This window comes from Carcharhinus amblyrhynchos, chromosome 20, assembly GCF_965287045.1.
Source record: "Carcharhinus amblyrhynchos chromosome 20, sCarAmb.v2.hapA, whole genome shotgun sequence".
NCBI classification, from domain to species: Eukaryota; Metazoa; Chordata; class Chondrichthyes; order Carcharhiniformes; family Carcharhinidae; genus Carcharhinus; species Carcharhinus amblyrhynchos.
The window spans coordinates 48,580,125-48,605,854 of NC_137343.1; the positions used below are offsets into that span (position 1 = coordinate 48,580,125).

General features: G+C 41.5%; 1 protein-coding gene across 1 annotated transcript in view; it reads left to right on the forward strand.

The window, feature by feature from the left end:
* patz1 (POZ/BTB and AT hook containing zinc finger 1) overlaps positions 1–22,523 on the forward strand; it is a 51,669-nt gene extending 29,146 nt beyond the window's left edge. Inside the window, 4 exon segments of the mRNA XM_080208551.1 lie at positions 7,073–7,136; positions 8,547–8,718; positions 14,579–14,761; positions 17,656–22,523. Of these exon segments, the coding sequence (XP_080064677.1) occupies positions 7,073–7,136; positions 8,547–8,718; positions 14,579–14,761; positions 17,656–18,134 (898 nt within the window). The 3' untranslated portion in view covers positions 18,135–22,523.
* Positions 22,524–25,730: the final 3,207 nt, after the last annotated feature.

Sequence of the window (25,730 nt, forward strand, 5' to 3'; positions counted from 1 at the left end):
CTGATCACAAAGAATATGGATTAGTGAAGGGTAGGTCAACATTGACTAATAAAATTACATTTTTTGAGGGGTCACCAGAAAGGTTAATGGGGAGTTTCTTAGCTTGTTTTTAATGATTCCCAGAAGGCATTTACTCAGGTTACGTGAGTATGTGATTATTAGCAAAACTTAGCCCATCATATTTGGAGTGCAGTGTATTGCGGTGCTGTGGGTGGGTCAAATTTTGGGGACATAGTGTGGTTTTGTGGGTGAGGGAAATATTTCACTTCCCAGCAAGGTAATATGGCCGAGTGAGATGTCAGATGTAATGGGGCGTGCCTGAGGGCTGGGGAAATTTCACCGTTTTGTAGTCACTCCTATATTTCCCTTTTAAAGTAGGAAATGAGTTCTCTTCAAGTTGCTTTCTTTTTATTTCCTGGGAGACGTGCTGAATGTTGCGTCCACCTCCTGCCTCCACCATAGTTACACAAGGCTATGTTTAGTTTAGATCTAAATCTAAACATAGTTTAGATTTAAGATCAGTTTGCAAATGATGCAGCTATGGACTGAACATAAATAATAAAAACATAAAATGTCCAAGAAACTCAACAGATCTGGAAGCATCGATGGCAAGAGAAACAAATTCAAGTCCAGTATGGTTCTTCCTTCAGATCCGTTCCGCAGCAGAGTCATATTGAACTTGAAATGTTAACTCTGTTTCTCCCTCCACAGATTCTGCCCGTCCAGCCGAGTTTTTCCAGCATTTTCTGTTTTTTCAGGTTTCCAGCATCTGCAGTATTTCCCTATATTATTTTGCATTGATCGTGCGTTGCTGTGTGGTGCAGTCATTTTACAGGGAGATTAACTTTCAGTGTGGGGCTGCACACACGCCCACACAGCCACACACACAGCCAGACATGCACACGGTTACCACAGCAACCAGGTCATTGGAGCTTATCTGAGACACCACAGCAAAATTAATAATGGGAGACGGCACAGGGAACACAGCAGAAGTCGATTCCAGAGTCAGTTACTAAGTAAAGAGAGTTGGTGTTCAGAAGATTTTAAAAAATTCTTCTGTGGGCTGTGAGCATTGCAGGCAAGGCTAGCATTTCTTGCTCATCCCTAGCTGCTCTTGAAATTGCTTATGTTTTCAACTAATGATGTTTTCCAGGATTTAGTAATATTTCTGTCACGTCCTATAATTGACTACGTGGGGCTGTGCTTAAAACTCTTAAGTCTTGAGTACCAGTGTTTGATCATTACCCAACACTGTTAAATAACTGTCCATATTGCATAGGCTCAGTTAATAAGTTCATCTTGTGAAGATATAAATATTGATTAGAGTGTTTTATTTATATCTCTTAAATGCTAGAATGATTCCCTGTTACAATTTATCATTCAAACCTGCTGTTACTCGAGACAGCTCCTTGAAGAAGTGAAAAGGGGAGTCAGTGGATGAACATGATACACTTGCAGGTGGTGATGTTCTCATGCATGTGCTGCCCATGTCCTTCTAGATGGCAGAGGTTACAAGTTTGGAAGGTACTGTAGACGGAACCGTGATGATTTGCTGCAGTGCATCAACTGCTGCCATTGTACATCGGTGGCGGAGGGAATGAATGTTTATGGCTGTGGTTGGCATATTTCTTTGTCCTGGATGATGTCAAGCTTTTTGAGTGTTGTTGGAGCTGCACTCTTCTAGGCAACTGTAAAGTATTTCCTCACGCTCTTGATTCTTACCTGGTATAGTTGCGCAGTCCTGAAGACGTAAAGACTTGTACCTGGCATAACAAAAGTGTTGATACACCTGACAGGGGTAAACCATATCTTAATAGCTGTACTTGGGTATAAGACATGCTCTACATGCGGAAGGAAGACATCATAGAAAGCATTCACATGACAAAGAAAGGCAACATAGAGCAAAAAGAAAAATTAAAATCCCCGGGGATTAAGAAGTTTTTTTTTTAAAGAGACTTTTGAAGGCTGGAAATCAGCTGGAACTCAAGGAATGACTTTAGTGAATGAATGAAGGATGTTAGGTGGTGAATAAGCAGTCACCTGAGCACAGGATATTTGTGTGGATGTTACAACGGGTCCCTTAGGGGAAGACAAAGATGTGGAGGAATTAAAAGTAAGGATCAGAAGCTGCAGCTACATTGTGGATTTTCTGTCCTTGTAGCTATCTTGCTTTAAAGGATGCAATTGATTTCCTTCAGGGTAAATTTTGCAAAAACAGGCAAATGTAAACATCATAAGACCATAAGATACAGGAGCAGAATTAGGATATTCGGTGCACTGAGTCTGCCCCATCATTCAATCATGGCTGATATGATTCTCATCCCCATTCTCCTGCCTCCTTCCCATAATGCTTGATTCCAACATTTCCTTTAATTTCAGATTTATAGTATTAAAGTAAAATTTATTTATTAGTTACAAGTAGGCAAGTATTTATTAGTCACATTGCAGTGAAGTTATTGTGAAAATCTTCTAGTTGCCACACTCCAGCACCTGTTTGAGTACGTTGAGGGAGAATTTAGCATAGCCAATGCACTTAACCAGCATGTCTTTCAGACTTTGGGAAGAAACTGGAGCACCCGGAGGAAACCCACTGTAGACACGGGGAGAATGTGCAGACTCCACATGGACAGTGACCCAAGCCAGAAATTGAACATGGTTCCCTGGCACTATGAGGCAGCAGTGCTAACCACTGTGCCACCATGCTGCCTCTTTTGCTTTTGGGAAAATTATCAACTGTTCCTGCTAGTGAATTGCTATTTTTTTTCCACCAAATCCTTCCCTCTCCCCAGTCCTCACGTGACAACAGTGATGCTGTTGTTCACCGGTCCTCTGGCAAAGTTGCTTTCAGGAATTGTATACTGCTGAAAGGTAAAGTCACCATAGTCCCAGAAGACCATAGGCTGACTGGTGGGGAGGATCACCACATCCCAGGCGAGGGGCAAGGTTGAGAAGGCAGGCCCTCATAAATAACCCCAGTTGGTACAGGAATTGCACTGTTGGTGTAGCTTTGCACCAATAACCAGCTGTCCAGCCAACTGAGCTAAACCAAACCCCAATTGCTGCAAAGAGACATGTTGTTAAAGCTTTTCATCTTGCACTCATCTGAACAAATAGAAAATGCCACTGAAGACTGTCTCCAACTGTCACTACCGTCTCATGTGCTCTGCCCACTTGAATGGCTTTCTGTACCACAGTGACATGGTCAGTTAGCTTATCAGCCTGCAGCCCCCAACCAAACAAGCTGAAATTATGAAGAGAAGCAGTTAACGTTTTTGGTCTATGGAAGTCACAGACCTGAAATACTAACCCTGTTTCATTCTTCACAGATGCTGCTTGACCTGCTCAGTATTTTCAACGTTTCTTTTAATTTCAGATTTATAGTGCCCATAGTATTAAAGTAAGGTTTATTTATTAGTCACAAGTAGGCAAGTATTTATTAGTCACATTGCAGTGAAGTTATTGTGAAAATCTCCTAGTCGCCACACTCCAGCGCCTGTTTGGGTACGCTGAGGGAGAATTTAGCTCTTAACCAAACAAGCTGAGAGAACTTTAAACCTGTTGGATATTTGTAGAGGCTAACATTCCTGCCCTCTGGCGTGCCCCAGTTGTAGTCTCTCTCTCTCTCTCTCTCTGTCTCTCTCTCTCACACACACACACACACACACACACACACACACCACCGCCCCCCCCGACCACTTTCAAAACCAGAAGATCCTATCCTAAGGGGTGTGACCACCTCCTGAAATAAAGCATCCAAGTAATTCTCTCCTTGCCTGATGTGTTGCAATGTCTGCAGCTCAGTGTCCAGCTCAATGACTCTGAGCCAAAGTTCTTCCAGCCTCACACTTACTGCAGATGTGTTTGTCATGGATCACAGTGTCATCCAGCAACTCCCTAATGCTGCAACCTTGACAATCATCTGTCCTGCCATCCTTAATGTGTTTTAAATAATAAATTAAATTATTTACTTAAGGTGCTTTTAATATATATTATTAAATAATTACCAAATTATGTGCTGTCTTAAACCCTATGGAAAGAGTAGAACTTGCCCGCTTAACTCCAAGCGTGCACTTTGATCTTTCATGCACTCTCTTTACTTCTCTTGCATAACTCTGTTCTATTTTGAACTACTTATATCACCATACTATATTCAGCCCTAACTTTCCCTTATTCCCAACGCAAGTTTTTCACACACTGCCCCTTACAGTGAGCACTTAATGACCAATTTCTTGGACCACAGTTGAGTTTTGTTCACCCACTACTACCTCACAGCAGCTGAAATATTCACTTGTTGCCATTCCTATCCCTTCCTATCAACATTGTTGGAGTTCCTTCACCACACAGATTGCAGAAGTTCAAGGAGAGGGTTCACCATTACTTTTTCAGCAGCCAAGAATCAGCAATATACCCCAGTCTTGCCAGTTATTGTCTGTGAAATATTCTATACAGATACTTCAACCAGTTTATTACACTTACTCAAGTGCCTTTACTTTGAGACAGACAAAGGACTGTGATTCAAACTTAACTTTATTAAAAACACTCGATATATTAAGTTAACTTTCTTCAAAGTAGGCTAATTGCCTGAGAAATAGATATTATCCAGTCTGGTGAAATTGATTGGGTTGTTGGATTCAGTTCACTGGCTCACAACAACAGATGGATTTGGTCTGCTTAGTACTAAGATGGATCTCACACGCGCTCCTCCTTGCGCCATCCCTGGTTAGGGTGGTGGAATCTTCCCTGGAGTTTGTCTTGAATATGGCTGTTTTTATCCCTCCTTCCTTCATAGAATGTTTGCTGGTTTCTGGCCAATGGGACGAAAAGTTGGAGGGTCACAACACTCAATGAGGTTAGGCCAGATCATCCTAGTTGTACATATCTCTTTCATCGCGGGGAGTCTGGCTGAAACTAGGGAATACACAATCATATCTTCTGGTTGAATACCTCCTGATGGCTTTGGGCTATAGCGACTCTTCCATTGTAAAGTTTAAGCCTCTCCATTCAATATGTAAAAGGTCTGGATTCGGGTCATGATGACTTCCCTGTTGTTAAAGTGAAGTATCCCTGTTCGATACGCGAGACAGTTCTGGTATGTGTCCCTGTTGGCTTTTGACCTGTGGTGACCTCATAGAAGCAGTTTTTACATAACATAAGAAATAGGAGCAGGAGTAGGCCATCTAGCCCTTTGAGCCTGCCCCGCCATTCAATAAGATCATGGCTGATCTGTCGTGGCTCAGTTCCACATTCCTGCCCTCTCCCCATAACCCTTAATCCCCTCGCTTATCAAAAACCCATCAACCCGCGTCTTAAAAATATTTAGCGAGGTAGCCTCCACCACTTCAACGGGCAGAGAATTCCAGAGATTCACCACCCTTTGAGTGAAGAAGTTCCTCCTCAACTCCGTTCTAAACCGCCCCCCCTTTATCTTGAGGCTGTGCCCCCTAGTCCTACTGTTCTATCTGAGCGGGAAGAGTCTCTCCACCTCTATCCTATCCATCCCATTCATCATCTTATACGTCTCAATGAGATCTCCCCTCATTCTTCTAAACTCTAACAAGTACAAGCCTAGTTTATTCAGCCTCTCCTCATAGCTCAACCCCCTCAACTCCGGTATCAGCCTAGTAAACCTCCTCTGCACTCCCTCCAAGGCCAAAATATCCTTGCGTAAGTACGGCGCCCAAAACTGCACACAGTACTCCAGCTGCGGCCTCACCAATGCCCTATACAGCCGCAGCAAGACCTCCCTACTTTTATATTCAATCCTCCTCGCTATGAAGGCCAGCATCCCATTAGCCTTCCTGACCACCTGCTGCACCTGCAGGCTGGGTTTTTGTGACTCATGCGCAAGGACCCCGAGGTCCCTCTGCACTGTTGCCTGCTGTAGTTTTTCGCCACGTAAGTAATAATTCTTCCTACCGTTATTCCTACCAAAGTGGACCACCTCGCACTTGCCAACATTAAATTCCATTTGCCAGTTCCTGGCCCATTCGCCCAGCCTATCTAGATCCTTCTGCAGACTCTCCACACCCTCTGCACAATTTGCCTTTCCTCCAATCTTGGTGTCATCAGCAAATTTCGACACCATACGCTCGGTTCCCTCCTCCAGATCATCTATATAAATGGTAAATAGCTGAGGCCCCAGCACCGACCCCCGGGGCACTCCACTAGTCACCAACCGCCAATCCGAATAGCACCCATTAACCCCCACTCTCTGCCTCCTATTTGACAACCAATCCTCTATCCATGCTAACACCCTACCCCCAACTCCATGTCCCCTTACCTTCTGCAATAACCTCTTGTGAGGCACCTTGTCAAACGCCTTCTCAAAATCAAGAAAGACCACATCCACCGCCCTAGACACATCCTCATAGAACTCCAATAAATTTGTCAGACATGACTTCCCCTTAACGAAACCGTGCTGCGTCTGCTCTATCAAGCAATTCCCCTCAAGATGCCTCGCTATTTCCTCCTTGATGACGGATTCTAACATTTTACATACAACAGACGTTAAACTAACCGGCCTATAATTCCCAGCCTTTTGCCTGGCACCCTTCTTAAACAACGGCGTAACATTAGCCGCTTTCCAATCTTCCAGCACTTCCCCGGAATCCAGCAACGTTTGGAAAATAACCACCAAGGCATCCACTATCACCTCCGCCATTTCTTTCAGAACCCTCGGATGCATTCCATCCGGTCCTGGGGACTTGTCCACAATCAGTCCCTCCAGTCTGTCGAGCACCGCCCCTCTAGTAACAATAATGTCATTGAGACCCTCCAGTCCTACCACCTTTCCATCGCTAACACCCGGCAAATTATTCACGTCTTCCTCCGTGAAGACCGGAGCTGTACTAATTTTTTAGCTGTACTAATTTAAAATGCCCAGTTTTATGTTGGCCTGATTTCTCAAGCCTTGTCCACTTGACCATACCACGATGTTTAAATTCCTAGAATTAATTCTTTTAAATAATCTCCAAAGTACTTAATTCTGCTCTTTGAAGGTGTGTGTGTAATAAATGTTTTAAAAATCTTAAATTTCAATACCTAGCTAATTTAAATATTTTTTTTTTTACAGACCGGATCACTTGAATGGACACATCAAACAGGTGCACACTGCTGAGAGGCCTTTTAAATGTCAGGTATGTTGTTTGTTCATTATACAATCTCCAAAGCTTTTAGGTTTAGCAGTGATCTGCCTGAGGACAAGTTATCTGCTGTTTGCTCCATGTCTCGCAGTCCTGCAAGTTCTTCTTGTGTTGCTTGTATAGCTTCCCATGTCGAGGTTCAGTGACCAGTTTGACTAGAGAAAAGAATACGTACAGTGGTTTCCCATTGCCTTCCTCAAGTACTTAAAGGAAACACCAGTTCTCTTTCCAAAGGAACATATCTGCCTGTAAGCATCCACCATCCCTCGAGGTTCCAGCTCTTTCACCACTGCCATCAAAAAGTAACTGGTTTTGCCTTTGGCAATGGCTTGCAACCCAGAGCACGGGATCCTAACCTGGGTCTGGGGACAACTTGCAGCAGGGCAGAGTTTATTTCCCTCTCCGGACTCAAATAATCTTGCCCAAATGTATAATGTAGGTAATGCCATACCCCTTACTCTATAGCAGTTGCTACATTTCTGCCAACGATACTCCCAATGCAATTTGCCAGTTGGAGAGTGCTGCAGAAAGTCTGGTCCTGTCTTCACCTGGCAGCTGGACATCAGGAGCTACTGGATAACAATCGGGCGCGGGAACCCTAACTTTCTCTTGCCTAGGGACACTTGAGGCCAATTTCAGCAATTTTACACTTACCTTAACTAACATCAATACTTCATAATAGTGCCGAGATAGAACGTTATGGTGTTTCTGGCCTCTTTAGTGCAGGGAATTTACCAACTAAACTGAAAAGGAATGTGTTGATTTCTGCTTAATTTTTAAATGGTAATTGGGAATTATACTGTTGAATAGATTTTTAAAAATTATTTTATTTCTGTTGTGTCGTTCATGACCACCAAACATCTCAAAATGATTTGAAGTTGTTTTAATGCGTTGTCACTGCTGTAATGTAGGAAACACAGCCAGTGCACAGCAAGCCCCCACAAATAGCAAAGTGATAATGACCGTATCATTTAGTAGATGTTGATTGAGGGATTGACATTGGCTAGAACAGTAAGGATAACTCCTTTCCTACTATCTTCAAAACATAGAAACATAGAAGATGGTAGTAGTAGTAGGAGGAGGATGCCATTCAACCCTTTGAGTCTACTCAGCCATTCATCACGATCATGGCTGATTGTCCAACTCAATAACCCTATCCTGCTTTCTCCCCCATAACCTTTGATCCCCATATCCCGCAATATGGGATATTTTACGTCCACCTGGAAGGACCATAGATGGCTCAGTTTAATGCTTCATCTGAAGGTCTTCTCGGCATTGCACTTGATTTTTGTGTTCCAGTCTTGGAGTTGGACTTGAACCCAGAGGCGAGAATGCTACCAAATGAGCCATGGCTGACACCACTGTTATTATCAGAATCATTTCCTTATTGTTTATGTTCTGCAGACCTGTGAAGCTTCCTTTGCGACCAAAGATCGCCTGCGTTCTCATTTGACATGTCATGAGGAGAAGGTCCCCTGTCAGGTGTGTGGGAAATACCTGCGTGCAGCTTATATGACTGATCACATCAAAAAGCACAACGAAGGACCAAATAACATCTGTAACATCTGTAACAAAGGTAATGTTTAAAAATTGAAGAGGACTTAATTAAAAAGGAAAACCCAACTCAATTAAAGGTTGATTCTGTAGAGATGTTCTATTAATCTGATGTGCTTTGTTGGTCTGAGGATGTTGTGTTTTTAATTACACTAAGAGACAAAGCCGAAATAAAAACATTCAGTGATTTATACTGTGGCTTAAACTGTGAAAGATTCTTGATGGTAAAGTTGAAAGAAGCACCTAAAACCTAAGATGTTTTTGAAAGGATGAAATTAACATTCATGAAATTTGGTTTCTCTAATGTGAATCTGGACTGCCATGTGAAATATAGCATAGTGTTTCGAAAGTATTACACATGCAAAGTATTCATCCCACTTCAACCCAATTAGTTTAAATGTGTGTTTGGAAATTATTGTTAACTGAATGTTGCTGATAGAAAAGGTGATTGTGAGTTCTGTGCTGTCTTTAGTAGAAGTAGATCTGCAGAGTTGGTGAACTGAAAATCTTTAGTTTACCTTTCTAATAGGAAGCTCTGTTACCCTCTAGTTTCATTTTAATCAAGAAATTATGCCGATCATGCCTTTTGTAAGATAGGCATAACTTGATGAAGAAATTTCAAAAGTCCAAGTAATTATCCACTTTCTACAGCAGAAATAGCAATTGATGATAGTAGCAAATAACTAAGTGGGTGGTGGTGTGCCTCCTGCACTGCTAGCATATTGTAGGACATCGGCCCAGCAAACTGGGCTTATCTCAGTCTTTACAGTGCTGTTGTGTTTAGTAATCCTTGCACTTAGTAAGCAGTCGCTGACTACATCTGACTGCTAAAAAGTTCATCCTGTGACTGGTTTTGCTCTTCTGCATGCCTCCCTCTACTTTTTTCTGAATTGCACAAGCTCCAGTGTGAGCAAGCCCATGTAACATCTTGGTCTTATGTTTATACAGTCTGCCTCTTTCTTTATCCAGAGGTGATTGGTTGCCATTTTTAAGACCCAAGATATGAAGTGTTTAGTTTATAATGCCACATGACTATAACTGTATGTTTTCTTCACTAGTTTGGCTCCATAACTTCATATTAAGACAATCTTGGGAGAAGGTGACACAATGGTAATGTCACTAGCCTAGTCATTTAGAGATCCAGGCTAATCTAGGAACATGGGTTCAAACTCCACCACGACAGCTGGTAGAACTTAAATTCAGTTTATAAGTCCTGGAATTGAAAAGCTTGTTCCAGACTAACATCAATTGTTGTAAAAAGCAAACTGGTTCACTTGTGTCACTGAGAGAAGGAAATCTGCCATTCTTCCCCAGTCTGGCCTATATGTGACTCAAGGTCCACACAATGTGGTTGACTGTTATCTGCCCTCTGAAATGGTCAAGCAAGTCACTCAGCTCAAGGGCAAGTAGCAATAGGCAACAAATGCTGATCATGCCAGCTATGCCAACTTTCCAACGAAGATTACTTTTAAAAATTTGAATAAGTTGCTAAGCTTGCCATTAATCACTGTGGGGAAAAGTATTGCTTTTCTGTCTCCAGTTCTGTATAGCAGCCAGTAAGTGTTGCAAAGCATCTCATTAGGTCTGAGTGAGGTCTTGCGCAGGCCCATCCTCACCCTTTCCCACTTAATTAGTCTTTTATATACCAGCTTTATAAGTCTTAGGCTGGGGCGAAAGTCAGTGGACTTCTGGCTGCCTTTGCAAATTTTCTGTTCTGCCCACAACATTTCCCACAATGGGTTGAACTGGAAAATCCCACCCATATCTTTTCTGCCGCTCAAACTTTGTTTGTGAATTTTATGTTCATATTGAGGGATGCAACATTTCCTCTGGTGTTGACTTGTCCTCTGATCATATGTGTGACTTTTCAATAAAGAGGGAGGCTCTCTCTATACAACCCTAACAATGTTTTCTGGCTGCTTACTTAAGAAGTATGTTTTGTCACTGTGACATTCTCTCTTTCCAACACCAGCAATCATGTGGCCTTGAGACAAAATTCATTTCAAACCCAATTGGGATTTTTAAGCACAGTGGCATTTTGTATTTAAAAGAATTGTATTAAGCCCCTGCTTCATAATTATAGCCAGAGCACTCGACCCTGGCTGAGCAATATAGGTTGAGTTCCCAGTGTTTGAATGGTATCAATACAAGGCCTTTGAGATTGGGATTGTTTAGGTAATCATGCCAACAGTCATCTTAATCCCAGCAGAAGCCAGTATTCCCTGAAGTATCTGATTAGTTGGGGTTTATTTTTGAGTACTACGGCAACCAAGGAAAGACCATGCAGTGTGGGATTCAGTTTAATACCCTAGTGCGCATTGTGAATATGATATTGGTTACTTGAGAATAAATTGAAATGATGAATGCTGGATCTTTTTTCTATTTACTGAGAGTTTTTACCTTTCTCATACCACCACTGTAGGACAAATGTCTTTCTGGTCAATCAGAGTAGGTGCTAGGAGGCATACAGGGGCACTGAAGACACCTTGTCTGATTTGCATTCATTGTGAGTGATTGGTATCCTCTGAATTCAGCTGCTTACATACATGCTGTCTGTAACATCATTGCTTTATCAACTCACTCCTGTACGAAGCTGAGCTTTATCCTAGAATGGTGCCTCCCTCCCCTCAAAGGTTTTGATGTTTCCAGACTCCAAGTAAGAATCCTGATTTTTGTGTTCCTTGTGTGTATGTGTCAGTTTCTTGCTGCAGCCAGTGCAGTTGGTTAGTTAGTTGGGCATTAAACTTGGATATGTGGTGTTTCTGTGTCCAGGCTAGGAGCGAAAATACAAAAAATTGCAAGGTGATGTATAATTCTTCGGTCACAGCCCAAGATATCCTGAACTCTTTGTCTAATACACAAATGACATCAACTGGTTTGGTGACTTACATTAATTTTTTTTTATACTTGATGTTTTGTCAATTGATTTGAGTGTAATGTGAGCAGATGTCCTATTTCTTCAAATATGTTGTAATCATTTAGTTGAATTCCCACTGCACCCTTAGAACACAGCAAATATTGACTGGAATATGCCCAAAAAACAATAATTCATTCAAAGTTGAGTGTTGGAGTAGCTGAATGAAGAAATAATTTCTAAAGCTGGACTTGATGTGGATTTAAAAGTACACAGTCACAAAAATGTCTTAAACTACTGATCAAAACATAGAATGGTTGGTTATAGTACAGAAGGAGGTCATTCAGCCCATTGGGTCTGTGGCTCCCTGTATGAGAAATCCATCCTTTCCCACATCCCTGAATGTTTTCCCTCTGCAAGTACTTATCTGACTCCCTTTTAAAAGCCATGATTGAATCTGCCTCCAGCACTCTTTCAGACAAAGCATTTCACATCATAACCACTCATTTCATTGCAAAGATTTTTCTCATGGCACCTTTGCTCTTTTTGCCAGTCAACTTAATTCAGATCCAGGAGAAAATTTGTTGCGCGAATGCTTAAAGATAAATGCAGAATTCTACTGCCACTATCTAAACAGTAACCCAGAACTTACATGGATCACGCTACACTAAACCTGAGTCATTGGGTGGCTATGTGAGGTGGATGCTCAGCTGTCCATTTAAATATAATGGAGAGGTATCCATTAATTAATCCTCTCCTTCCCTCCTCCAACTCCCATTCCAACTTAATCCTGTCCTTTTCTGGAGTTGCTTATCATTTTGAGCTGTGGTCCCACAAGCAGTGACTGCCTTCCGGCACTTCACTCGAGTGCTAATTCTTGGTACGTGACCCCCTGCAGGCTACTGTGTCATTGGATGGTATGACTACTGTCGCCAATAGGAAGGGTACTATTCTTTGGCTAAAATTCGATAAGCAGCAGACCTTTTTATCTGTGTAACTCAGTACAATAACATGATGTATTTGCCCAGTGAACCACTCGGAAGCTTCACCTGTATTATTATAGCTTAATGTTAGTGTACCTCTTTCTCTAGAGTCCTGGTCACTAAGCACAGTAGCATGCAATGGCTATATCCTGAAAGGATGTATGAGTTCAAATGATGTTTAAATGGCTGCGTTTATTAGCACCATTGATAAGAAAGAGGTAAAACACAGCCCATGAAAATACTTGTCTTTAATTCTGTAATTAAATCTTCCTTAAAAATAGGAGTATTAGAATTTAGAATGCTTAATGGAAGTCTTTTTAAAAAAAAACTTCTGAAGGGTTAGAATAGGAATCTGGGGCAAACCTTGTCCTGAAGCTAGACCAATGTAATGGTCATGCCTTCATTTCACATTTATGCTGTCACAAAATATCAATAAGCCAGCATGTATTGTTCTTTCCGAGCTGGTGGGTGCTTTATGATTAATTGTACGTCTCCCTCCTCTCTCCCCTCCCTGCCGTGCTGCCACATCTTTTGCTGCTGGTGCATAGTTGGCTGATCTCAAAGATCGCAGTGTCACACCTCCTCATTAGTGAGGCTTGCTTTATCTTGGGCTGTTGATTTCACAGAGATTATTGATTGTGATCATCCAACACTTTTTTTTATTTTTTGGCTTCTTTTCACTGGCTGTTCCTGCTGGCTGGCTGTTTTACTGCTGCTTTACTTTGTATTCAGAAGTTCCTTTTCTGTTAATGACCGCCAACAATTGTTGGATAGCCGAGCTATTCTAGATAATCACTGCAGGATTTTCCCTTTGAAAAGAACTTTTGCCATTTCCTTTTTGAGACTCGGTTTATTGCCCTGCACTGCAACTGTACATTGTTATCCATCAATTATGTATCTTGTTTATTTCATTATGCATCTCATTTTATGAGCGTTATGTCTTTCATTCTTTGCCCATGCATTTCCACTACTGCCTTCAGTCTGAAGTGTGAACAGTCCATTTTTGCAGCAATCTCCACACTGAATGAATCTCTGAGTTAATCTGCCTTTAGGCTTGTTTGGGTGGTGAGACTCGGGATGGGATAATCTCGACCATTGCACCACCACATTGCCACTTTTTCACCAGATGGTGCCACGCAGTCTGACCTGCCACTCATGGATTTGTTTGCCACAGTGCAAATATGAGTTGAAATTCTGGTTTATAGAATCGTGGTTCTCGGTCCAAAGACCAACCTTGAATTCTTATAACTATTTAGTAGCTCTGACTTTACATTCTGTATGTCACTGCACACTGAACAATCAGGTAAACCAATCTTTTCACAGCCTCTGTCTGTCTTGCTCAAGGAATAAGGGAAGAATATATCTGGTTGATTTTCTTTTGGGAGCACACTGTTCTATCCGTCAACTCCTTTCCATCCCATTCCTGCTGTAATTGCTGGACTAGCTATATTAGCGCCTTTGCCCTACCAAGGTGTGGTTTCCACACACAATTCCCTCAAGTTAGATATTCAAAAATTTAAAACTAATCTGATGTAGTATACTCAGTAAAGAGAAACCCTACAACTCGGAGCTTAAGATGGAAAACAAACTCTCCGTTGTACTTTGTTTTAGAAAACGTTTTACAATTTTGGACTTTGCCATTCCAAACTTGAGCAGTATCTGCAACGAATATTTTGAGATGTAAGAGACGAAAATATTAAAGTGCTGATGGTGTCTCAGTTCTGGTGGTATTGCTGGGACCAGCTTGAGGGCAAGTGTGGAACCGAATGTACCACAAAGCATTAAAGTGTAATGGTTTAAGTATGCTTATTCCCAAATGTGCTAAGCTTACTGCTTTCCCCTCCATGCCAAAGGATATTGCTTGACAAGTGTACAGGGAGAAAATGTGAGGTGCGAGCTACTGAGAATAAAATGTATTAGACATGAAGCAACTCCTTTAGGGAGAGGACTGGTGGCATACTCTTAATTTTGGATGTTCAGAAGGCTTGGAAGGGTTGGGGTTTCATCTGATGGAGTGACAGAATCTCTTCTGTCTTTTTCCTCAGGTTTTTCTACTGCTTCCTACTTAAGGGTCCATATTAAAACCCACCATGGTGTCCCTCTGCCCAACTCGCACACTTCTGATCCTTGTGACAGGCGATGCAAGCCCCAGCCTCAGATCATGATTCACAAGCAAATGCAGAGCGGGGAGATGGCTTTTCACTTTGACAGAACACGTTCGTTACAAGGCAAGCCAACTGCCATCATTCTTTTGTATTGTGTGAGTGGGCAGGCCCATTCAAAAGTCGTCATTGTGTGACACAAATCCTATTGTAAACCTAAACTGGTATCTGCTGAGGAATAACAATGTTTTTCCAAGGGGCTGATGTTATCAATGATTAAATTAATAATTGTACAAGTTCTTATCTGTGGAGTGACAGGATACAGTAATGTATCTGCGAGTTCCCTCACTAGGTTCAATTACCAACTGCAGCAGTCTCTCTGGAACAGCTTCTTTGAATGTGGCTTAATTTCTTTTCTGAGCAGAGGAAGGGAATGTCATTTGAGGAAAAGGAAAAAAACAAGATCTGCTATTTGCATATCTCTTTCCTCTTACAACACAATATTCTGGAGGAGACGGTCTAGAGCATTCAACAAAATTAGAAAAACTGAGCATGGTAACAGAAAGGGGAAACGTTATTGACAAAATACTAACAGGAGTGCAATGATTGCAGTATTAATGGATACAGTTATTCAAATAAAACATTGACAGCATTGGGCTTTATAGGGGCAGTTGGGCAAAGGTTATGATTTTTCTGACACCATCTCATTTGGAGGTTTCTGTGCTAATCCTGTCTTCCTAACTCTACAGGTGGCCAATAAATAAGTCACCAGCTTCTCTGCAGATTCTGAGCTCTGTGTGGCTTCATTTTCTCCTTTCCTTCCTTGGTGGATTTGTTTAATGGCTGAAGCCCAAAACAAACCTGACCTTGCTGTTCTTTGCCATGAACAGTTATAAGCAGTAGCCTGCAGGTAGCAATGTACGAGAGGAATCATGGTTGCCATCCCCTCCCATATCCTGTTGGGGTGTAGGGGCAGATTGTGATACACCCCACCCACTCACTGGGAAAATTGTGTGGTCAAAGCAACAACCTTAGTCAGTGTTACAGAGGCAGTGCCTTCAGCCTAGGGTCCTGCTGTGCAGTGTTAAAAAGGAAATATTGAGGTCCCTGCAGTATGCAGCTGCCAGGGTCCCATGGCAGTGCACTGCACGAGCAGTGCATTACACCTGTACAATATAGGTCACACACTAAAAATTAAACATAATGTAACCCCTGTTCCTTGGAAAGTCAAGAAACTCTCCTGTTGAACAGCTTGTTGCATTTTTCTAACAGTGCAAACACCATTGAACTTTAATTTCTAAGAAGTTATCATTTTGCATTCAGTTCTCAATGGCACCAGCCTGGCACATAACTTGCTATGTGATGGGGAATATGTACTATGCATTAGCTTACGGATCTCTGCTGGGGAAAGGGAGAGATGCATATGGTTTTGACCAGCAGAGAGGAATGATATGCCCCCTCCCATATGCCTCTAGTAACAGAGAAATATTGGCAGAGAGCCAGCCCTGTGTTGAAAGGAAATGATTACATTCTGGAAGGCATTACTAAAAAGTGACAGTGGGTTGAATGAAATGCAGTCTAGGGTTAAAAACTGTGAAGTGAAATTGCACTGTGATGTGTGTTTGTTTGAAATTCCTTCAAGTGAAATTCCTTCAAGCGGCAAGTTTAAAAGATCCTTAAATGGGTTAGTCGTCATCCAAGTAAAGAAATGAAGAATTTCCTGAGGATGCATTTAAACTTTTCACTAAACAAACTCAGCCCAAAAGTTCCATTTGACGGATTTGTCAGGTTTGGAAAGAAAACAACAATCTTTGAAATTTGGTTTTAAAAGAGTGCTAAGTTTTGACAGTTTGAATTATATCGATGTTGAATAAATGCCTTTCCAATGTGCCAGTCATTATTTAAAACAGCCCAAATATTTTACCCACTGGAAGGGGGAAAAGTGATGTAGTCACAGTCACCAGCAATGGTGACTATCACTGAGACTTGAAGAGAAAGATCCAAACAGATCGAGTTACTTGTGGCACACAAAAAATGTCCAGCTTGTATCAGCATAGTGTTTCCGGAAGATCCTTAATGAATTATTTTACACGTTCCACTCCTTGCGTTCTACTTTACCCGTTCTGTCACGCACCACTTTCTTAAATGGTATTGCTTCAGGTTGAGTGAACCTGAAAGATGATCACCATGAAAAAAACCTTTTCCTGATTTTGTGTCAGACTTCTAGCAGTATGTAGTGGACTCACTGTGACACGTTCAGTACAATGGGCACTGAACAAGGCTTTGGAATTAGATTACTTTCCAGAAAAATCTTTATCTTTTCAAAAAGATATCTATTCGCAACTATTAGGTTTTTTTTTGTTTAGAATCCCTTCTAGATTATATAGATTTTTTTAAAAATTGTTTTTATCATAAAATGTGTTTTCCCAATTGAGAAAACAGACGGGTAATCTGCCTCCAGGGTTCTGAGACAGATATGTTGCTCTCCAATATTGATTGTAGGTTTGTATGTTGTTCGGATCATGGCAGTGTGTGTATGAGTGATCCAGTAAATTTGTTTTTTGATTTTCTATCTGTCTCCATCTCTTTTTCCTTGCATCTTATCCTGACTAAAACTGGAAACAGGATTATGTGCATTAAGCTATCACTCTGCCATCACTATACCCTTTTTTTGAGGACTGGGGAAAGGAGGGAGAGACTGGATTTTTTTTCAGGCCCTGTACTTGTACACAAACAAATGGTGCATAATAAATTTTGACTGTTTCTGACCCTTCAACCAAATGCAAATGTTGTAGTTTTTTCCAAAACACTTTGTTTAGTTTTAAGGTGTGTCTGTTGGTGAATTTTGTGTACAAACTATATAGATGAAGGTAAATGAATTGGAAATGATATTTTGTGAAGTGAAGCCTGCTTTAAGTTTGTAGTCAGGACAAAGTATTGGGTGGTGTGGTGCCTGGTTTGTTTTGTATTTCCTGCCACAGCAAGCTACGACTAACATTGATTTTCTTGTATTCCTGCAGACGGTGAGATGGATGGTTTGAAGTGTCAGCATCAGGACTCGCAGGACAACTCTGACTCCTTTGGAGATCTCTCAGACATCAGTGACCTTAAATCTCCTCTGAAACATGACCAGGATGAGTCCTTTCAGTGTGACCTCAACAACGGGAAAATTAAAATCGAGGCCAGTGCCGAGCAGTACACTGAACCGAAAAAATACACCTGCCCAGACTGCGGCTCAGTGTTTAAATCCAAGTCCTATCTGAACAAACATATGCTAAAGGTCCACGTCAAGCCCACTGGGGGTCCGCTGGCTGACTTGCCCACTGGCCTAAGCTCACCCTTTTCACCCCAGCAAAACATGTCCCTCTTGGAGTCATTCGGGTTTCAGATTGTTCAGAATGCATTTGGCTCCACTTTGGCTGATCCTGATCCTGATCCAGGTCCTGATCCTGGTCCAGAACCTGAACAGAGCACTGAGGATCCTGCAGAGCAGAAGTGAGGTCTCGTCCATGAACAGCTCCTCAAAGTACAAAACATGGTCAGCGTTCAGTGAATGGCAGTGCTTAAATTGTCCACATTTTTAAAAAAAGACATCCAAAACAAAACACTGGGTGGTGGGAAAGGGTCCGTTGGGTGCTGTGGTCTGTGTCATCCTGGCCATCAGACTCGGTGTTCTCCAGAACATTTTCTTGGATAGAAAATGGTTCCTTGCCCTTTCACAGTAGGAGTCAGTTAGCCCACAGGTTGGATGCAGCAGGTGTATTTGTACCACATTCAGTATATGAATTGGGAGTTGTCTCCAGCAGCTGATTATTTCCAAAGAACTGTTTTTAATCAAATGGTCGCGTCATGTTTTTTCGGCAGACGTGCTTCCATGCCAGCTAACAAGCATCTGCCCAATGAAATTATTAAATGGTGGAGCAGGCTTGGGGGGCCGAATGGCCTAGTCCTGCTCCTACTTATGTTTTCCCATGCTAAAAGTATACACTAAGTAGTCTTTTTTAAATTTGAAAAGTGAGCTAAGGAATGAATTAGATACAAGTATTAAGATCGGTTTAGTACCAAATATTGAGTTTTTAAAAGAAATTATAACTCCAAAGCCCATAAAGAATGATCTTCGCACAGGCCTTTGTTAGTTGTTAGGTGCCCTTTTAAATGGCTTAGATACACGGCTCACAGAATTGTTGAGTGCTTTAGTGGATAGAAAGTGGATGTTTGAGTCATCCATGGGCTAGCCTGGATGTAAAGGGACATCCCATTACAGTGATGTCTTAAAAAGGTTACTCCCAACTCCAAACTGCTGATTTCAATGCCTGTCGCAATGCCAAGTGTTTGATGCTGAATTTCGCTATTTAGTACATAGTAACTAAATTGTGGGGGGAGAAAGTGATGTTGATATGGTTTCAGTGGGGAAAATATTTCTGAGCATATCTACAAGCACATTAACACAAAACGGTGAGACAAAATTCTAGTGACTTCTATTTAACCTACAGAGCATGCTGTCATGTTCCAAAGTGAATGCTACCTGCAGTCATTAACTGCTGATGGAGAGAGAGTCCACAGCCTTTTACCAGGATGGCAGCATGAGTTGAGACCCAGATTTTCTGAAATTTGAATCCTTTTATAAGCTTGTATTCACTGAAATGCAAGATTGTTCACTGATAGATGAAAGCTCTTCCATCTGATCTGATCTTTTTTAAATGAAATCCAAATTTGAATTGCTAAAGATGTATCATTTTCCTGACAACAATTATGATCTCTTTTGACACCAGTAGGCTGTTAGCCACCTCTTCAAAGCAGTGAATGACTCCACAAGGTGCAAACATTCTCTTGGAAACTTTATATTAAGTAGATGAACTGATTTTAAGAAAAAGAATCTGTGATAGGAGCTAGACATTAGCAAAGTATTTTGTGTACAGATTATGTGAAGCTTGAGGCTTGCTTTCAGAGGCTTCAAGATAAAGAGAATGAAAATACACATAACAGGAAAAGGCATTTTTAAAAAAATATGGGTCAAGGCTCACAGACCAGTGCACTAGATCTTCAGTTAGTTAATTCCCAGTTAAGTGGGGCCCTTGGTTTTTATTGATGTTTATTTGTCAACTAGCAATTGAGGTGAAGTTGAGCTCAGCGATTTTATTAATAGGGTAATGTCATTGTCTGGAACTAATGCCTTTGGATAGACAGAGGAAAAAAGAGCTTCATACGATTGCTGCCTTCGTTCCAAATGCATACAATGCGATTTTAATCTGTATTGTATATTTTAAAAATGCGATCGGCTTTGAGCAAGCAGAGGCTAAGTGAAAGGAATGGCCGTGACTTAATAACAGCGCACATTAGGTGTTTGGCTAATATGAGACAAGAACCATTCTCTTTAAAGTAGAATAATAGTTAGTGCCAGTTAAAATGGCAGATCCCATCTGATCCTAAAATGAAACTGGAAACTGCATTTTCTGTGTATGGTTCAGTTCTTAATATCCAGATTATTGACTCCAGTCACAGAATGCTCGGTCAGTTTGAATCGTGGAGCTTTGTACCAGTTGCAGCTGGTTTGGGTGCTGCTAGGAAGTCATGATGTGGCGATGCCGGCGTTGGACTGGGGTAAACACAGTAAGAAGTCTCACAGCACCAGGTTAAAGTCCAACGGGTTTATTTGATAACACAAGCCACTAGCTTTCAGAGGGCAAAGTGGCCATGCAGTGGTCAAGAAATTCACATCTGGGAAGGGCAGGTGAGAGAGAACTATGTCTCCTGCTTCAAATTGACAAATGTTTGTTATGTTCTCTGCTGTAGACAGGGTATGGGTAGATGACCTTATTTCTTACTTTTTACGCTGACATGGAGTCCCATTGTTTGAAAGTCTGTGGCTCCTGAAATGAAAAGGAATGGGAGCGCACCAAGCTGGAAGGCTGGGGGGAGGGCAAAAAACATGTACTTTTATTTAAAACAAAACACTGTTTACAAAATCCTTTAGGTCACTGGAGCCAGTGTTTAAAATTGGACACATAGTTGGGTTAGCGATGTGCTTGCAGTGTCTGTTCAGCCTTGATGCAGGAGCCTACATGTATTTTTGAACGATCCAGGCCCGTGTATTTCTGATCCAATCAAACAGCAGGGACAGTGAAATCTGTTTTTGTCCTTTTCATTAGAGTTTCTGTAATTTAATGGGATGGAAAGAAAGTTTTGTTACCATTGGCAATCTCCAATTTTCATTAATATTATGGATTCTTTAGGGATATGTAGTAATTTATGTTTTGTCTTTGTTAAATATATATATCTATATATTTATATATATTTGGTGAGGTTTTGTACTAGGGAATACAACACTTTTCTACTTGGTAACGCATTAGTTTGCAGCACTTCCTCAGGTCAGGTCTGGTACAGACCACGTGCTGCCACAGCGTGTATCAAGTCCAAGCTTCTCTGTTTCCATCTCAGCTATTCTTACAGATTCTCTGAGTAGACTTTTTCATTTGTGGTGAGTGACTCATGGAACTGGTTGGAAATGGTGCTAAATTCCCTTTGTTACTTCCTCCACTGCAAAGAGAGTGTCTCATCCCATCTGTGAGACTATATTAACATCAAGGTCTCAGGTGATGGACAGTGCGCGCACTACTGATTCACGCTCCTCCTTTTCCCTCCCGTGTCTAAAAGTGCAGGAGCTGATTATTAGCCAAAATCCTTCATTTATCAGTGAATGAAAAATATCCTGATAAACCCAGAAATAGTTCCCCAGTAAGTGATTAAGATTTTCCACAGGCTGATTATATCTGAAAGGCTAATTTATTGTCTGTGTTCTTTGTCCCATTGCTTTATCAATGTTGCCACCAAATCTGAATGCAACTAGTTTAACTCCCAGATCTTCATCCTGGGCTGTGGTGACTAAAATAATCTCAGCCAGATTATAATGTAGGTCTCATAAAAGCCTCACAATGACCCCCAAGTTAAATCAGGGAAAACTGGGCGAGAATTTTTGCTCCTAATTACTCAGTCATTACCTTTGTTGGAAATGTGTGGGAAGGTTGAGTGTTTACAGGATCGAGCTTGAATATAATCTTCCTCCAAACACAAATTCCCTGTCAGTATGTATCTGGTTATTATGCAGAGACACTTCTAGAAATTGCAGGAGGATCTCTACAGAATGACCCTGTGGGGTCATGTGGGCAGGTCGGATGACAACAGAATGGTGGTTGGCTGTCCTGGTTTACCACTGCCTGTTTAAGAGTTTTGTCGCAATTAATTATCCCAATTCACACACCGAGAGGGAAAGGCTGTCCTACTTACACCTGTGGAAATATGTCCAGGAAAACTGGTACCTTTGAGAGATGGGATGCACATTTGGCAAAAAGGCGAACCCATGATCTTTTATTAGGGCACAATGAAATGGGAGGGTTTTATGTTTGGAATTCTGTATCATAAAAGTGAATGAAAAGTAAGGAGTACAGTAGAATCTATTGGAGATGCTTTGTGATCATCAGGATTTGGTGCTGCACAGATGTAAATGTATGAGAGTATTTAGATTATTTAGTTTTCCAGAAATAGTGATGTTTGTGGGTGACACTACTATGGGGAGTGCATTTAGTCAGGAAGTATCTTTTTAAAAGAAAAATGAATTTCTATCGTTAACTTTGAGAAGCAACAGTTACTGTACAGATGAGCTCCTGATGGGAGTTTGATTTACCAAAGAAGAGCTGAGCTGGGGATTGATCTTGGTGGAGTTTATTTGACCTGAGATGGCAGCTTTCACAACTCAGCATTGGCGAATAAGATTAGAAATGGGCAACTCTTTATTCGAGCAGCTAGGAATGAATTGTGTTGAGATTTGAGGAGTGTTCGGGCTGGTTTAAGTTTACAAAGTTTCAAATTAATCATTTCTCAGCACCTCCTTTTGACTGCTCACCCCTCCCCCCCCCGCCCTGCATTAGGAACCGGTAACTTGTATTTAGGTAGGTGTGATGTCTGTTACAAAACACTGGCAGATAGGAGCTACTTCGAGAGTTAGAAACTGGACATGTGTGGCTGTAAGAAAGGCCAGGAAGAAACAGACAATGATTTCCTGAAGTTCCTGTAACCTTTGACCAGTTAGATGAATTGCTGAGTTTGTTGCCTCTAGGGATGTTTAGGGGAATGAAAGTTGGGTGCTGAAGAGGCTTGGTGAGATGGCTTTCCCAGGATCAGTCTCTTGTGATATGTGCTGAGGGTTTATAACATTGTGGGGTTTTCGCTTAAACAAATATTTCTATTCCAATTTGTACTGAAGTCTGTGCAAAACTGCAATTTTCACAACTTTTGTAGTGCACGTTTGTCACTATCCCTCAGGAATAAATAAAGGCTAGGATCGCAGACAGGAGGAGAGTATTATTGCCCAGTCTCCCAAAAAAAATTTAATATTTTAAAAAGCCAAGTATCTTCTAAGGCTGTGAAAGGTTTTGGAGATGGGCAGGGAATTTGGGGTTAAATTAAAAATGCAATGGCTGCAGCAAGACATATTTGGACAATGTGGTCTAATTCTATACCTCCTGCCTCAAGTGATTTAGTTCTGTGCTGCATAGAGACCTGCTTTTTTAGGTTTCTGAATTACTCTGGTGTTGTAAGCTACAAGGATGGACATGCCCAGACTCACCCCATTGATAGGAACTAGACTTCTGAATAACCAGAAAGCTGGTGGGGGTGGTCCTGGGAGTTGGGAAAGAGATAGTGGACTATGTTGGTTACCTCCAGGTTAACCTGCTGGCCTGTCTGAAATCAGTAGGAAGGCTTTGCGACGTAAGCAGAGTACTCACAGTCACCATGTTGGCAGAGCAGCACAGAGTTGTATAATGCTGGGAATGGATTAATGTTTTTTTCTAATAGGTATGGGACATATTTTGGAATTTACTTGTGGTTTACTTGCATGCAAACAACTCTTGCCCCTCGCTACAATCCCAAACATATCCATCTCTTTTGAAATTAATTTCTTCGAGGCACCGCCCCAGACAAGAAGTGGAATAATGAGTGGGCAGCTGCCTCCCGTTCAGATATGTCACAGGCCCGGATTTAATAACTTGTGTCACTGCAACCAGCCTGGGGTTGGAGTGGATTTCATCTGCTTGGTAGAAAGGGAAAAGATAGTGTAGCCAATGTAAAACTGCACCCACAGCCAGTTTGTTGGCTGGAAGGAACGGCTGCCATCTCAGTGCCTTCCTGACTGAATCTCCTACTATTGAAGAGCGATTTGGAAAATTAAACAGCAAGCAGGATTCAAAATAACAGGGAATAAAACCAGAGAATTCGGGAACCATGCAGCAGGTTAGGCAGCACCTGTAAAGAGAAATGGCCAACATTTTAGGCTGAAAACTTTTTAAAGTTATTTTCTAGCTCTACTCCAGATGACCACAGTCCACAATAATTTGCCACTTATTTAAAAAGTGCTTCATTTAATACCAGCCTGCACCACACTTGCTGTGCTTTGGACTGAACTAAAACATGGTGGCCAAAATTGCAGGGTGGGGGTCTAACATGTTTCTTCTTGGCCTAACCCTAGCTAGCAGGTCCCACATTGGCAGCAATAGGGTGGCAGGAGTCTCTTCAGCTGGGCGCTTGCTATCCAGTGACTCCTGACAAAAAGCATATGCATACAGACATTTTGGGAGAATGGAGTTGGCAGCACTTTAGACGCTGACAAAAACGGAATCAGACTCTGGGACTATGTCAAACTGCTGAAATTTCTACACTTCCAGAACTCTGCATCACTCATGTGCCATTGCTGTGGGGCAAATTACAATATAACTAGCATTAAAGCTGACATTCTTTAGGTGAATCTGAAATACAAGTATGACTTAATATCCATTTACCGCAAGAAATTTGGAGCACAGAAGCAGGCCATTTGGTCCCACTGGCCCCTGCCAGTCTTCTAAACAAGCAACCTTTTTTCTGATTGATTTGATTTATCATTGTCACATGTATTAACATACAGTGAAAAGCATTGTTTCCTGCATGCCGTTCATAGAAAAGGAAAGAAGTGCAGAATGTAGTGTTACAGTCATAGCTAGGGTATGGAGAAAGATCTGTTTAATCCACGTTAGGTCCATTCAAAAGTCTGACAGCAGCAGGGAAGAAGCTGTTCTTGAGAAGCTGGTATGTGACCTCAGACTTTTGTATCTTTTTCCTGAAGGAAGAAGATGGAAGAGAGAATGTCCGGGGCGCATGGGGTCTTTAATTATACAACCAGAAAGAATGCTTTATGTGCATCTGTAAAAGTTGGAGAGAGTCATTGCTGACATGCCAAATTTCCTTAGTCTTCTGAGAAAGTAGAGGCATTGGTGGGCTTTCTTAAATATAATGTCAGCATGGTGGGACCAGGACAGGTTGTTGGTTATCTGGAACACCAAAGCTCTTGACCCTTTCTATTTTATCCCTATTGATGTAGACAGGGGCATGTTCTTCTTTATGCTTCCTGAAGTCGATGACAATCTCCTTCATTTTGTTGACATTGAGGGAGAGATTATGGTTGCTGCACCAATTCACCAGATTCTCCGTCTCATTCTTGTACTTTGTCTCATCATTGCTTGAGATCCGACCCACTACGGTGGTGTCGTCAGCAAACTTGAAAACCAAATTGGAGGGGAATTTGGCCAAACAGTCATAGGGTATAAGGAGTACAGTAGGGGGCTGAGAACACAGCCTTGTGGGGCACCGGTGTTGAGGATGATCGACCTACCATCTTTATTCATTCATCCCTCTCAGCAGAACCAATTGTTTACTCCACATTAACTTAGATACGTTAAAGGATAAGCAAACTATGTTATTTGCCTCAGCCATTCCGTGTCAGAGCAAGTTCCACGTTTTAACCATTCTTTGGATTTATTAGTGCCTATCTTATATTTATGGCCTCAAATTTTAGACTCTCCGATAATTGGAAACATCTCTATATATCTACCCCATTGAGTCCCTTTGTTAATTTCAAGACCTCCAACAGATCAACCCCTCAGAGAGAAAAGTGCTCCATTCTTTCCCAATAGTTACAAGCTTTTTGTTCAGTTATCATCCTTGAAAATCTTGCACATTCTGCAATGCTTCGATATCCTTTGTGTAATATGGAGACCAAAACGATTTA